The sequence below is a fragment of the Photinus pyralis genome, unplaced genomic scaffold, assembly GCF_008802855.1.
Source record: "Photinus pyralis isolate 1611_PpyrPB1 unplaced genomic scaffold, Ppyr1.3 Ppyr1.4_unclustered_Scaffold340, whole genome shotgun sequence".
Taxonomy (NCBI): Eukaryota; Metazoa; Arthropoda; class Insecta; order Coleoptera; family Lampyridae; genus Photinus; species Photinus pyralis.
The window spans coordinates 39,615-53,581 of record NW_022171397.1 but is presented as its reverse complement, the minus strand read 5'-3'; the positions used below and the strand labels follow the sequence as shown (position 1 = coordinate 53,581).

The 13,967-nt window shown below is 35.5% G+C and overlaps 1 protein-coding gene across 1 annotated transcript; it reads left to right on the top strand.

Moving 5' to 3' along the window:
• The first annotated feature begins 595 nt into the window (after window positions 1-595).
• On the top strand, window positions 596-2,014 carry LOC116182075. The gene is made up of 4 exons (XM_031502574.1): window positions 596-804; window positions 862-932; window positions 988-1,236; window positions 1,283-2,014. Exons 2-4 carry the CDS (start codon window positions 897-899, stop codon window positions 1,955-1,957), a joined length of 960 nt encoding a protein of 319 aa, XP_031358434.1. The 5' UTR covers window positions 596-804; window positions 862-896; the 3' UTR covers window positions 1,958-2,014.
• Window positions 2,015-13,967: the final 11,953 nt, after the last annotated feature.

Sequence of the window (13,967 nt, the reverse complement as noted above, 5' to 3'; positions counted from 1 at the left end):
AGACGGAAAATAAGTACACTATTCTGGAATTAAGAGGGAGACACTTGATGCATTCAATGGCCATCTATATTCAAGGATAGTTCCTAGCCGACAAAAATTTACACAGCGCGGTATCTCTAAACGTTGTTTACTCTATGGCTTTAGTTGTTTGCTCATACCTAATGGTCAATTTTATTAAGTTTCAAGAATAACCTTCGGTGTAAACAAGCTGAAAAGTTTCAATTTTTGAAAAATATGTTGTCAGTACTGCAACACTTTTCTGAACTTGCACAAAAGTTGCAACACAATTGCATAAATGTAAAACCGTAATAAGCAATGCAAGCCAATTTTAGATTGCATAGCACAAGCCTTGCATTGCACTAAAATTGCCTAATGTAAAGCGGCTTACTGAAAATGAAGAGGAGCACAATCGTGCAAGTACTTCCACTTGTATTTAAATTCTTTCATAATCCAAACAAAAAATACGTAATTCGAATGCTAATGTGTACTACGTAAACTTAACCATACTTTGATTTAAATTCGCGCGTTCTTTCGTAAAACGTGATCCTACGACTCACGATCTTGAAATCATGATCGCGAAGTAACCGAAAGAAAGCGCCTTTTGTTTGAACTTTTTGATGGTAAGGGCCTTTGAGATTTCATAGTCTGTAAGGGCTACTGGAGGCGTGCGCTGTTGCCACATCACAAATTCGCTGCTAGTTTCACCATCGCAACCCGTTTCGCTCATTCGCTGTTGTCCGCTGACCGCGACCATTTTCAAATCTGTGGATTTCATGAAAACAAAAAAGAAAAACAAATGTTGAGGTTAAAAATTTGTTGCGTTTTGTTAATTTGTATGGCTGAATGAATTTTTGGTTTTAGTAATAAATTATGTATTCAAATTAAAAGTAAATGAAATGTCTTCTCAAAGATATAGGAAAAATATTAGGAAGGTAGGTAAATGGGTATAAGTAGGTAGTTTTGTCATTTATGTGATACTTTTTGTAGGGGATTCCAGCAACTAGCACTCCATATGGACGTTTATCTCCTAATAAAAGCAATAAAAGTATCAGTCCAATTTTAATCCACAAACAACAAGCGAGCGATTTGGAATCTGATAGCAGTAGTTCGAGTAGTGACTCATTATCAGCACCCAGAATAGACAGAAATTTTGAATGTGAAAGTTTACCTAGAAAGAACATTAACATTAATAAATCACAGTCTAATTTAAAAGTGGATACAAAATACATGCCCACGGTAAGTATTTACTTTACAAGATCTCCTATTAACTAAATCATTTTAGGTTGCTCTGTGCTTCGTAATTGTGGTTGGTGTATTTACGATTACCTATGCAGCCATGTCAAGTAATAATAAGGAATGCACTTTTATCTCAATAGAAGAAATTCAAGAAAAATTTCCATCTCAACCGCAAAGTACATTTAATGCGATTGTTAGTGGAGTTAGTGAGATCAAGGCGTTTAATAAGCCCTCAATATTCTTATTCCTATACGACAGTGACACACGACAGACTATAAATGATTTAACATTAGCCATAGCTGATTATGCATCCGGTATTTTAAATGATGATTGCACTTCCAATCCAATTATACTAACCAGTTCCGCTCTAAGTACGAAAACCGATTATGGTACCATCATCTCCACTTACAAACCGGATCTTGAAGAAAGGAAAGTAATGATTGTAAAAAATTTAAATCAAATTCCAGGAACTAATGCGCAAGCTTTTCATAGCATTTGCGATGAGTACTCCCCATTAGTTCCAAAAAGTTTAATAATGTTTACAGTTGAAGTCAAGAAGTCAAATAAAAAGTACAAATCAGACTATGAACATGTGGAAGAGATTCTAAAGGAAAGTTGGTCAGATTTAGATGATGATATATTTTATCCATTATTTACAAGAATTACTAGTATGGTATTGAAAGTTCAACCGACAAATACTGAAAATGTTATTGCTACTTAATCATAATTATGTTAGTAGTTCTTTTTTTATTATCAATAAATGATATTAGATCTTAAATGTTTTCAAATCGGTTGCTATTATTAACCCTGTAATCAAATCATTCCGAGGGGCAAACAACTCCTTAAACAATATCTGTAGGTACTGATTTATGCAGATTGTCAAAATCACAAGGAGTACAGTACCAATCCAAATATTTATATAACAGCCTTCCTTTAGATATAAGGATTTTAGACTACCCCATATTTAAGAGACGCATACAAAATTTTATTCTATGTGGGGCATTTTATTCTTTTAACGAGTTTGTGGCTAGTGGTACCTAGATTATGTACCTAGTTAGGGTTTTTACCTGTCTGTTATGAGTGTTATACACTATTATCATTAATGTTAATGTAATTTGCCATTTCTTTTGACGAGTGTAAGAGAATTCACACCTCACAATTAAATATTATTATTATTAAATATGGTGTGCCCCTGGAATTTTTAATTACTTGATTACTTTTTCAATACTTTAATTACTTGTTGAGTATGTTGTGTGTCTTTTCAGTACCTTAAAATACATTTTCAGTATTTTAATTACATTTTGAATTTTTTAATTACTTTTTCAATTTTTGAATTACAATTTCAAATACTTTCATTCTGGCTTTCATTACTTGAGAATTTTGAATAGGTACATGTTTGATAATGATAAGGTCAGGTTGTTGACTCGACATGTTCGCTCTGCATGCTGAAATACTTAGTGAATAGTGAAAAAAAGCTCAAAAAAAACTAGTAAGGTTCCTCGCGCGAGTTGGCGTGTGATAGCACTGTCAAGGTGTACATAGGTACCACCGTTAAGTCGGACATACAGTGAAATTTACACCTCGACAGTGCTATCAGACAGCACCTCGTGTTAGAAATCTTGTTAAGAGTGTATTCCCGCCTTTAGGTAGCGCTTCGTCTGGTGAAGGTATCCATTGATAATGATTCTATAAACCTACCATAAAAAATAGACTGTGATTAATTATTATTTAGATACTTACACCTAACATCTAAATTACCTACATTGAATTCTGTAAAATGTCAACACAATGCATCTCGCAATGCATATGCATATGGAAATTTGAACAATTTAGTGGTTTGTAATAATAAAGGGGCGCATACAAATAGAGGGTGTACCCAGATTGACATCACTATATGTGTGTAATTGATCAAAAATTTTGGAGTTTCCTTTTGATGTTTTAGGATCTCGGCCTGCTTGGTCTGAAAAGAATTTCAAGCACATTTTTGCTTTTTTTTTAAATCCAAGATGGCCGTAACAAATGAGAAAATAATAATTTTTTGTTGAGGTAAAGTGCAATTTCGGTCAATAATACGGTAAACTGTTGTTAAGAAAAGTTGTTTAGAAAATGAAATTATGCCCATATGCAAAATTTCACAAATATCGGATTCCTTTGATTAAATATAGGTACAGGGTGTTAATATGTACTTAAGATTACACCTGAAAACTGCAGTTCAAACTCATTAAAACAAACAACTTTTCTTAATTCCAATTTTTGATTTGGTGCCTGGGTTCGAAGTTATTGGCGTTCTTTGGTTTTTCGAAAAATCGTCATAACTTATTTTAAGGACTATTAAAAAAAACAAAAATTTTTAAAACTATCTTTCAGCTCTATAAAACATTTGTATTCATAATTATTTTTTATTTTCTCAAATAATAAAATAGCGTTCGATCAAAAATGTTAAAGAAACATTTTTTGATAACCACCCTATCGATTTTTGAAAGCAAAACATTTATAAAATCCCTACATCATACAATTTTAACAAATCTACAAGTTACAAATAATTTGCCTGTAACTATAACTACAAGTCCTACTGAATTACTGCAATTGTTAGAATATATTTTACACCGAGATGTGCGATTTCAAATTCCAAACAAGAAGTTCCGTTAGCGTATATTCAGACACCGTTCAAACTACAGTTGCCACATACCGAGACACCATACAAAAGCATTCGCATGTAATAAGCATAGATATTGGTAAAGACGCGCACCGAATCGACTCGATTCGGATCGACACGGCACGGATCGGTTGCGACACAATTTGAATCTTCCCTTTTTTGTGCCCTCGACATTGTTTTCGGCACACAAGGATTCGGGACCTGCAGTCAATGGCCTACTTGAATGATTTCACTGCCAACTCAAATCAGCGCTCACGTGCCCCCCAGTGCGTTCTGGTTCAAAGTACTCCATATCGTTCTGCTTGGAAACTGTAGCATTTTCACGGAGAACTTTCGAGCTTCCTCAGCGGAGTTTGTTTACAGTTACACCCTTCAACTTCGAAGGCAAACTTTGTAACGATTTAGAAACTTAAATTGCAATTGAAATAATATACCTATAGGGATTATATCTTGAATATAACATGAAATTGGATAAGTTCGCATCAGCTATAATATAAAGTGATACATTACCAATGTTCAAAGAAACACAATTAAATTAAAGACATTTACTGATTTTAAAATAAAATTAACATTGTCGAGTTGGAAATCTTTTAGGTGTTAAGTGACCCCCATATAACTTCGTGCCCCCATCATGCTTGCGTGCATCCAAATCAATGCAGTCATAGCGGTTAAAATGACGAGAACACACCCTTGTTTTTACATCATCTAATTCCGATAGTTCACATGCTTGCAGTCACCGATTCTTGTTGCTTTTTTCACTTGGGAATCTAATAACAAGTATGGCATAAATGCATTGATTGCAGATAATTGCATTGTAACTTACTTGTGCCATGAAACCGAAGAATCCACTTTCCCACAAGTACCTGCATTTCTTTATTTCTAAGTAATGAACACACTAAAATTGCCAAACATTAGGTATTCCTTTACAATTATTGTGTATCACTTACGTATACTGATTTATATAACTACGAAAGTCTTCTTTACTATTAAAATTAAACAAAAGTTCAATAACTCATAAACAAAACAAACAATTTAACCTCAATCCGTTATGTCAAACTGGAGTAAATGCTTGGTAACACCCATATATATAAGAGAAGTATATATGGGTACAGGGCCGTAGGCAGGGACACGCCAGGGCAGGCTGAGCCTGCCCTGAAAAATTGTAAGCCTGCCCTAGCCAGATTTCCGAATTTCTTATTGGAGTTTACGAGTCTGCTAAAAATATATAATAACACAGAAAATTATTACTATTGACGATGTTGTGGTTATCAATTAAACGAACATATCTATGTATAACATGTTTTTTAAAACCTGCAACGCTGCAATGTCTATTGGTATAGAAGTGCGATATATCAACATCTCAAATGGCCGAGGGTGTCTCGTGAAGGTTTATCACAAATATTTGGTGAAGCTTTGATCTTTTAGCGCATTTTCCAACGAAGGCAAACATATCTCATATTGTAAACATTAGATGTGCGCATGCGCATTCTGTGCAGTCCCAACTTCATTATTTATGAAAATATTTCTTCGATAGATGCTTCTAGTAAAGAAAAATATATCACATGTAGTAAAAAATCGAAAACTACAAATGTCATTCACAAAGGCAAACATGCGCAAACTGCAAAATGACATCTTTTTTTCTGATGAAAATCTCTGAAAAATTTTAACCATAGAAGCTTCGATTAAAAACAAACATATCGCATATATTAAATGTATGCATGCGCGAACTGCATATACGAGGACGATTGAGAAAATTTAATCTGGTGATTAAAAACTTTTTTTTAATTTAAAAACACGCAATGCAAAGTACTAAGTACTTTATTTTGTCGTATTTTTTTTCGAGCATGATATTAAATATAAAACGTAGAGGATTGGGATTGCTTACCTTGGTAGAACAAGTGTTTAAAAATAAGTGACATTTGATACCTATTATCGTCTGTGCTGTTTGATGAGCACTAAATTGGTTTCAGGGTACATTTAATGTAGTAGTAGGTCAGTTTGAGTTAGGTTTCATTTTAGATGATTATTGTAATTGTTTTAAAAAAAAATTGCCACATGTGTTCACAAACGTAGTAAATTTTGAATTTTTTGTTAATTTAGGCCAGCCGAGTGGTTATTTGCAAAATAAAAATTTGAAAAAGTGCTTATATGAAAATAAAGCCAGTATTTTTTTTTAGTTATTGTGGCCTGTAAGTCATTTTCAGGGACAAATAACAGGGCGACAGTCTCGTTTATTTTTATATTTTTTATTTTATTTATTGTCCCTCTTGTTCTGGGCCCTCAACAGGCTTTCGCTCAAATGTCAAAATGTGGAACATTGCTTACATTTTAGATTTCAGTCTGGGAGCATATTCTCGATATCATTGGAACAAGTTTGTATACGCTTGTAACGCAATTTTGACGTAATCTTGAACCAGTGGCATAGTAATCACACGTATATTCCAAAAATGGTATAAATGTATGCTTCTTTTGTCATCGTTCAGGAATATGCCGCCTGTACTGAATGTTTGTGAGCCTGTCCTGATTATACAGTCTGGCTACGGCCCTGTATGGGTAACACTACATAATAACAGGCAAGCGCATTAGCGCCTAGTTCCCAACTAATGACAGAAGTATATTTCCATCCACTAACGTTGGCGATAGGCGTGTCCACTCGTTTATCCATATACTTCTCTTATACAGGGTGTTACACGACCGTTCGAAAAAAAAAAATCGGGTTGTAGAGGGCATCAAAACAAGCACTTTTTCCAAATAAACCGAGGGTCCAACGTGTTTCGTTTGGGAGCCACCCCCCAAAGAGTGTTGAAATCTGCATTTCTTCTTTAATTTTTTTCTCAGCAACCATAAGAGTTACAAAGTCGGGTGGCATGTCTTTGAATAGGTTTTTGGGTATGCTCTTTCCGATTTTGCAATTTTTTTTTCAAAATTCCTACCCCTAAAGGGCGCACCCCTAAACTAGGGTGCAAAAAAAAATTCTGATTTCGACGAAATTTGGTATCTGGGGGTTTTTAACATGAAAATCACGAATCTGAAATTAGTTTTTGAAAATTCGAAAAAAAAAGTTCCACTGCAATTCTTGGCGGGACAACGAAAATAGAGATAATTCCACGAAATTTGTTGTGTACATACTAAACGAGTTAAGGAACAAAACTGTCGAACAGTTTTTTAAAATAACTTTTCAAACAAAAGTTATACTCATTTGAATGTTGGTCCTTCGGGTCGCGAAGTGTCCCAAGCCTACTAGTAAGCCATAATTTCGCATGTGTTGGTTGACAATGTCGCAAAAACAAAAGATTAACGGTTTGAGTCGATATTTTGTTATTTGGAATTAATTCGGTCATTAAATGATTAAAAAATTCGATGTATCGATTAAAACACCTACCAAGGTATCTTAAAGCGCTGATCGATTATTTATTATCTAAATAAGGTAGGGGAAAAGTTTTATTCAGTTGAAGATAATCTTAAAGGTCACGGTTCATTTTTTCTAGAAAACATTTGGCAGTTCTGAAAAGAACTTTTTTTGTTTTTAGTGATCAGTAACGGACTTCACTTCTTCCAAAAAGAAGCGATATGCTTATGCAACATTTTCAAAAATGCCACCGCCAGCAGCCACGCACAATCTGCATCTCCTTGGAACAGAATTTGACGACTTCAACACCATCATAGGATTGGTTTTAATATCTTCTGAAGCTGCCATCACGCGACCAACCATGCGAAATTATGGCTTACTAGTAGGCTTGGGACACTTCGCGGCCCGAAGGACCAACATTCAAATGAGTATAACTTTTGTTTGAAAAGTTATTTTTAAAAACTGTCCGACAGTTTTGTTCCTTAACTCGTTTAGTATGTACACAACAAATTTCGTGGAATTATCTCTATTTTCGTTGTCCCGCCAAGAATTGCAGTGGAACTTTTTTTTTTCGAATTTTCAAAAACTAATTTCAGATTCGTGATTTTCATGTTAAAAAACCCCCAGATACCAAATTTCGTCGAAATCAGAATTTTTTTTTGCACCCTAGTTTAGGGGTGCGCCCTTTAGGGGTAGGAATTTTGAAAAAAAAATTGCAAAATCGGAAAGAGCATACCCAAAAACCTATTCAAAGACATGCCACCCGACTTTGTAACTCTTATGGTTGCTGAGAAAAAAATTAAAGAAGAAATGCAGATTTCAACACTCTTGGGTGGCTCCCAAACGAAACACGTTGGACCCTCGATTTATTTGGAAAAAGTGCTTGTTTTGATGCCCTCTACAACCCGATTTTTTTTTTTGAACGGTCGTGTAACACCCTGTATATATGATAATATGTGTTTAGCGTTATCCAATGTTACATCTCATTCTCCAGATTTTACCTCTGTGAACAGTGATTCAGAATTTTCTTTTGTCCGATGAGTTCTAGGGGAACATGGCACTTTTTGGTTTTAAATGTATTCTTTCTAAATTTGTAGGATCTCTTTCGGCCTTTTGATTCATTCTACACTTTTGATCAGGGAACCATCTGCTACACATTTCCGAAGAATTAGTAATACATGGTTTAGTTCCCCTATTTGCCATGTTTTGATCTATTCTTACTGGACTAATTGAGCAACAAAAATAAAAACGTTTTCTCCATATTTATATTTTTATAAAACGTGTTTGCTCTGTAGTTGTGGACCTGTGTCTCTAAATACGCATATTTTATTACAATTAGCAGTATGTATGGTCTTAGTGTCCCTGTCCCTTCACACCGGGCGACTTAGCAGCGCGACTGCTGCTGAGCAGCGGGACAGGGTGCAGACGGTGCAGTGCAGCGCTGCTAAAATCCAGCACGCGACACAGTCGCACATTCAGCGGCTTCGTCTCGCGACTGGATTTGAACGCGCAACTGTGTCTCGGGTTAAGGCGACTTAGCAGTGCTGCTGGTTACTCAGCAGCGCTGCACTGCGTCTCGTCCCGCAGCGCGACTAAGCAGCGCTGCTAAGTCGCCCAGTGTGAAGGGGCCAGAGACTTGTTATAACGAAGGGGCACTTAGATAATGATAATGATACTTTAAGACCGATCTGCTTGTCATAATCAGCATAAATCCAGTGAATTGAATCTGAAATGACGTATATAAAAGGGCAAAATATTTTATTAAGATTACGGTTTTGCAGTTGCTTTGAAAACTGGGTCGATGTTGGATATTGTAGGAAATATAGTACAGCTTCCTACGGATTTTGTTTTTCGATATTTATCATAATTTTGGTTATAATTAGAGTCGTTGATAAAACGAATATAAAGGATTACTGGAGTTCTATTTGCACGATCTACATGGTTTTTGGCGGTTTATAATCTACTAATAAAGCGCATTATTCGTACGGATAGTTCTTTTTTTCATCTTTTATAGAAAAGCGCCAAATTGGAAAAAATATTTATGCAACGTCACGAATTTTTCAGTGGTCTAAATCGAAGTTAGGCGACTTATATTGCACCTCATACCTTCCGGCACAGATTAACTTTTGTGCTTCCGGCGAAATTGAAGGTCGCCTTTGTACGATTGTACCTCGACTTATTATGTGCTAATTAGATGATCAAATTATCTATTGACTATTATTCAACAAATAAAAGCGAAATTCCTTTAAATATAGGTACGCATACCTTATTACCATCTTGTCTAATTGTGGATTATACTTTCATTGCGGTTACCTATAACGTTTTATATTTTCCGCTGTTTTTTAATCCAACTAAGTATACAGGGTGATTCCTATAGTACCTGCCACCGTTTGGGAGCGTATAGGGGGTGCCTAGGGGAGTATTTTGATATAGGACACTTGGGGTCGGAAATCTAAAATAAGGGCGCCAGAACCAAATTTATCTTCTAGAATTTCACGCCTGTATGTAGGCAACCCAACCGACCGACGTTTCGCGCGGAGCGATGCAGAGCGAGTTAGCGTGAGGAAGCGACATGGGAGTGAAGGAGGGAAAACGACAGTCAAAAGCAATAACGTTTACAAGTGTTCAACGTGGCCACCGTTGTTCTCAATGCACTTCCTACATCTAGCCAACTATTATTATACTATTGCCATAGTGTTTATTCACTTAATACGCGTCGTTGCAGACGGGATTTCGTGGGTTTAAACAAAATTCTGATCAAGTGTCAGCCACACATCGCCGCCTGAGATCGCTCCGTGTGCCCCGCCGGCCGGTTGGGTTGCCTACCTACAGGCGCGAAATTCCAGAAGGTAAATTTGGCTCTGGCACCCTTATTTTAGATTTCCGACTCCAAGTGTCCTATATCAAAATACTCCCCTACGCACCACCTACACGCTCCCAAACGGTGGCAGGTACTATAGGAATCACCCTGTATATTTGCGGGACAATTTTGAAGAAATCTTTTTAATTTAAATTTCATTTCAGGTACGTAAATAAGAAAGGGGTAATTTGTCCAATTAATGATCATAACAAATAGGGATGAATTTATTGCGATAATTTTTAATGAATGTAAAACATTACTTGAATATGTTTAATAAACAATGGTTTAACTAAAGTCACTAGATATAGAAAGTACCGCAATCATCCGCCATTTTTGGGCAAATTTGCTGCCAACTTAAAAAAATTGAAAAATAACATATGAATAGCTGTCATTTTTCATAACCTAACTTCATAGTACTGTCATGTTTTATAAAAATGTATACAAATATCTCCAAACAGGTGGAACAATCCCTAACATTAAAGTTACTAGAATCTGGTAAGTTCCGCCATTTTTGGGCAAAAATCATGCGTTCTCTCTCTAACACACGAGCCCAATGGATTGCGGTACTTTGTATATTTAGTGACTTTATGTGAGTGAACTCATAGGCATTAGGTAAATGTTATTTTAAAAAATGGACAAAGAATGTCAACATTTTATAAATGCAATTAAAAAACAAAACCTTATTAAATAGTTAAGGCATAGCGTCGCACCTACACCGTCAAGTCATATAAATTGTTCGAAGATCGTGTCTTCTGCTTCTTCGTGGATCTACGAATTATGGGATCAACAAATTGTAATAACACTCACATAGTTTCTTCACCATTTTAGTAGTCCAATAAACGTCTTCTCTACAAAAAATAACGTATCTTTTCACAGAAAAAAATGCGGTTTGTTATATACCTTTCTATTTGTATGCCTCCTCTGGTGTATACGATAAAGTAACACGTCATGTTGTGATTTGTTATGTGAAGTTGCCCTCTTGTACTTGGTAGTAATAATTATGATATCGAAAAAGGGTTCAAAAGTAAACAAATGAAACATGACCCCTGAAAATATAACACCCTGTAGATTTTTCACTGCCAATTATGTAAGCCCTTCAGCGTAACCTATATTTCAAAGTGGAACGAAATATCTCAAAAACTGCAGAAGATATAAAGAAAAACTTAAAAAATTTTGAAACAACCTGTAGATCGATAACGAAGCGTTTGTGGACCTATGTTTATATGAACTTTTAGTCATAAAATAAGCCAAAAAATAGCCCCTTCCTTATTTACATCATATTTAGGAACGCCCTGTATAAAATCTTTCTCGCTCATATTTTTGTGATTTTGGTATTTATTGCTGCGATTTAGAATGAAATCTTTTTTGAGATTTTAGGTAAGTATTTATTGCATCTGCAGTTAGAAATCATTGTTTCCATGTTTCATTAGTTATCATAATAAAGAAATTTAAAATGACATCCTATAAACTACCCAAAATTGTGCGTATGAGCCAAATACATTTTGTTAAATTAAATTTGCCGCTTTCATTATTTCCACCACCTATCTTGTACTTCTAGACTGGTTCACTTTTCGAAGATTCTCTGTCCTAGGGGCATTTCAGACAACAATTGGCCAAATAGGCTTTTTTTACTAATTGGTACCTGCTGAACACGAATATCGATGTTGGCATCTCGAAATCTGAACAGGATGTCCAGAATTCAAGATGGCGGCCAATTTCCGAAAATGTTGATATTTTCACTCATGCGACTGATTTTTTTGTTAAAAACGGATTATAATGTTATTCCTGACGGAGGTACGGCACGATAATAATCGTGACCAAATGTTAACAATGATTTCATAGTTTTTCTAACCTGAAAGTGCGTAAAAGTGGAAACCTTTTTTTCATAGTACCTACTATGGCTACTGTTTAAATTTCTTCACATCGTGTAAGTATTAAATTATTTCTGTTTGGCAAGCATTTTAGTTACTGTGCGTCGTGTGATTGCTGGAGGCTTATTCAATGATTAAAGAAACGTTTTCTGTAACCGTCAGACGACACAGATTTCCTCCTTAGAAACGACCCATTTTTTCGATCTAAAAACAGATTATAATGTTATTCCTGAGGTACTTCACGATAATAATAGTTAACTATTGTTTTAACAATAATGTAATAGGAGGATGCAGGATGCGTAAAATTAAGAACTACGAAATTCCCAGTTCCCCTTGCTAAAAGGAGGACTTGCAAAACGATTGTTTCCAGTAATCCTGACACATATAATTATTCCCGAAATGCGTTTATATTACATAATTCTCCTTATAAAGTTTTGATAACTACAATCTTTCGAATTTTACGTTAATTAATGAAAAAAATGAAGGGAGTTCAACTATACTGCGGTGTTTCGGAAGATTCTTATTTTGGTAGGGATTAATTACCGTTCCTCAGGATATATTATTATTATTAAAGTATGAAAGCATATAGAAAAGTGAATACAAATTTATTAACACCTTCGTTATTCTCATAGTGTTAGGTCAATCGTCTTCTGGACTATTAGGTAGTAATCAATTGAGCTTTGCGATATTTTTACAAAGTTTTGACGAGCAATCCTATTTACGACACAAGGACGATATCTAGAGCAGCCTTCGGAATTAATCTAACGTTGGGAGAATGGGAATGTAGCTATTTTCAATTCAGGATAGATAGGGTAGTCTGAGCGACATTTCATAGTTTATAAGATAAAAAAAATACATCTTGAGATTTACACCTGATATGCCGTAATGATTGAAATGGATGAAATGCTAGAGAAGATTAGATGGAATCGCACGAGAATGGAGTTCAGAATTGTTAGATCTAAAGCTTCGCCACTCCTGAAACTAAGTGATGAAGAAGCAACAGGAATGCATCTGTATCTGTAGCGTTTTTCTAGTATCCGCTTCCTTGATGTGAAAAGCTTCTAAGGAGGAAATCTGTGTCCTCTGACGGTTACAGAAAACTTTTCTTTCATCATTGAAGCCTCTCGCAATTACCAGTACGCCGTCAAATGAGGCCTCTTCAAGGTGATGCGACAAGATTTCTTTTGTTTTCCTCTAATAAAAGGAAATTCTTCCATATGAGGTCATGGACCATCGCGGATATCTTTCACACGACGCACAGGAACCAAAATGCTTGCCAAAACAGAAATAATTTAATAATTACACGATGTGAAGAAATTTAAACAGTATATAGCCATAGTACTATGAAAAAAAGGGATCCACTTTTACGCACTTTGACGTTAAGCCTAATTTACAATTACATTTGGCAAGTTTACTGGCGGAAAGTACTGTCGGTCAGTAAACTTGCCACGTGTAAATGCGCGGAAAGTGCCAGTTAAATAGTAATTGGGTAGCAAGTTTACTGGCAGAAAGTGCTTTCCGCCAGTAAACTTGCCAAATGTAAATTAGGCTTTAGAAAAACTATGAAATCATTGTTTAAACATTTGTTCACTATTATTATCGTGCCATACCTCCGTCAGGAATAACATTATAATCCGTTTTTAGATCGAAAAAATCGTTCGCTTGAGTGAAAATATCAACATTTTCGGAAATTGGCCGCCATCTTGAATTCTGGACTTCCTGTTCAGATTTCGAGGTGCCAACATCGATATTCGTGTTCAGCAGGTCCAAATTAGTAAAACACGCCTAATTTGGCCAAATGTTGTCTGAAATGCCCCTAGAACCTGTTAAAACGCTGTTTTTTTATAAAAGTGAACCAGTCTATTCCATGACTATGATGCACACCATGCGCTTGTTCCCTTTTCACTGCTATATGTCACCCTACAATGTACTAACTAAACTACACTGCTCTTTTTGTTATCACGCTGCCTTTATTCACAACCTCAAACTTAACAC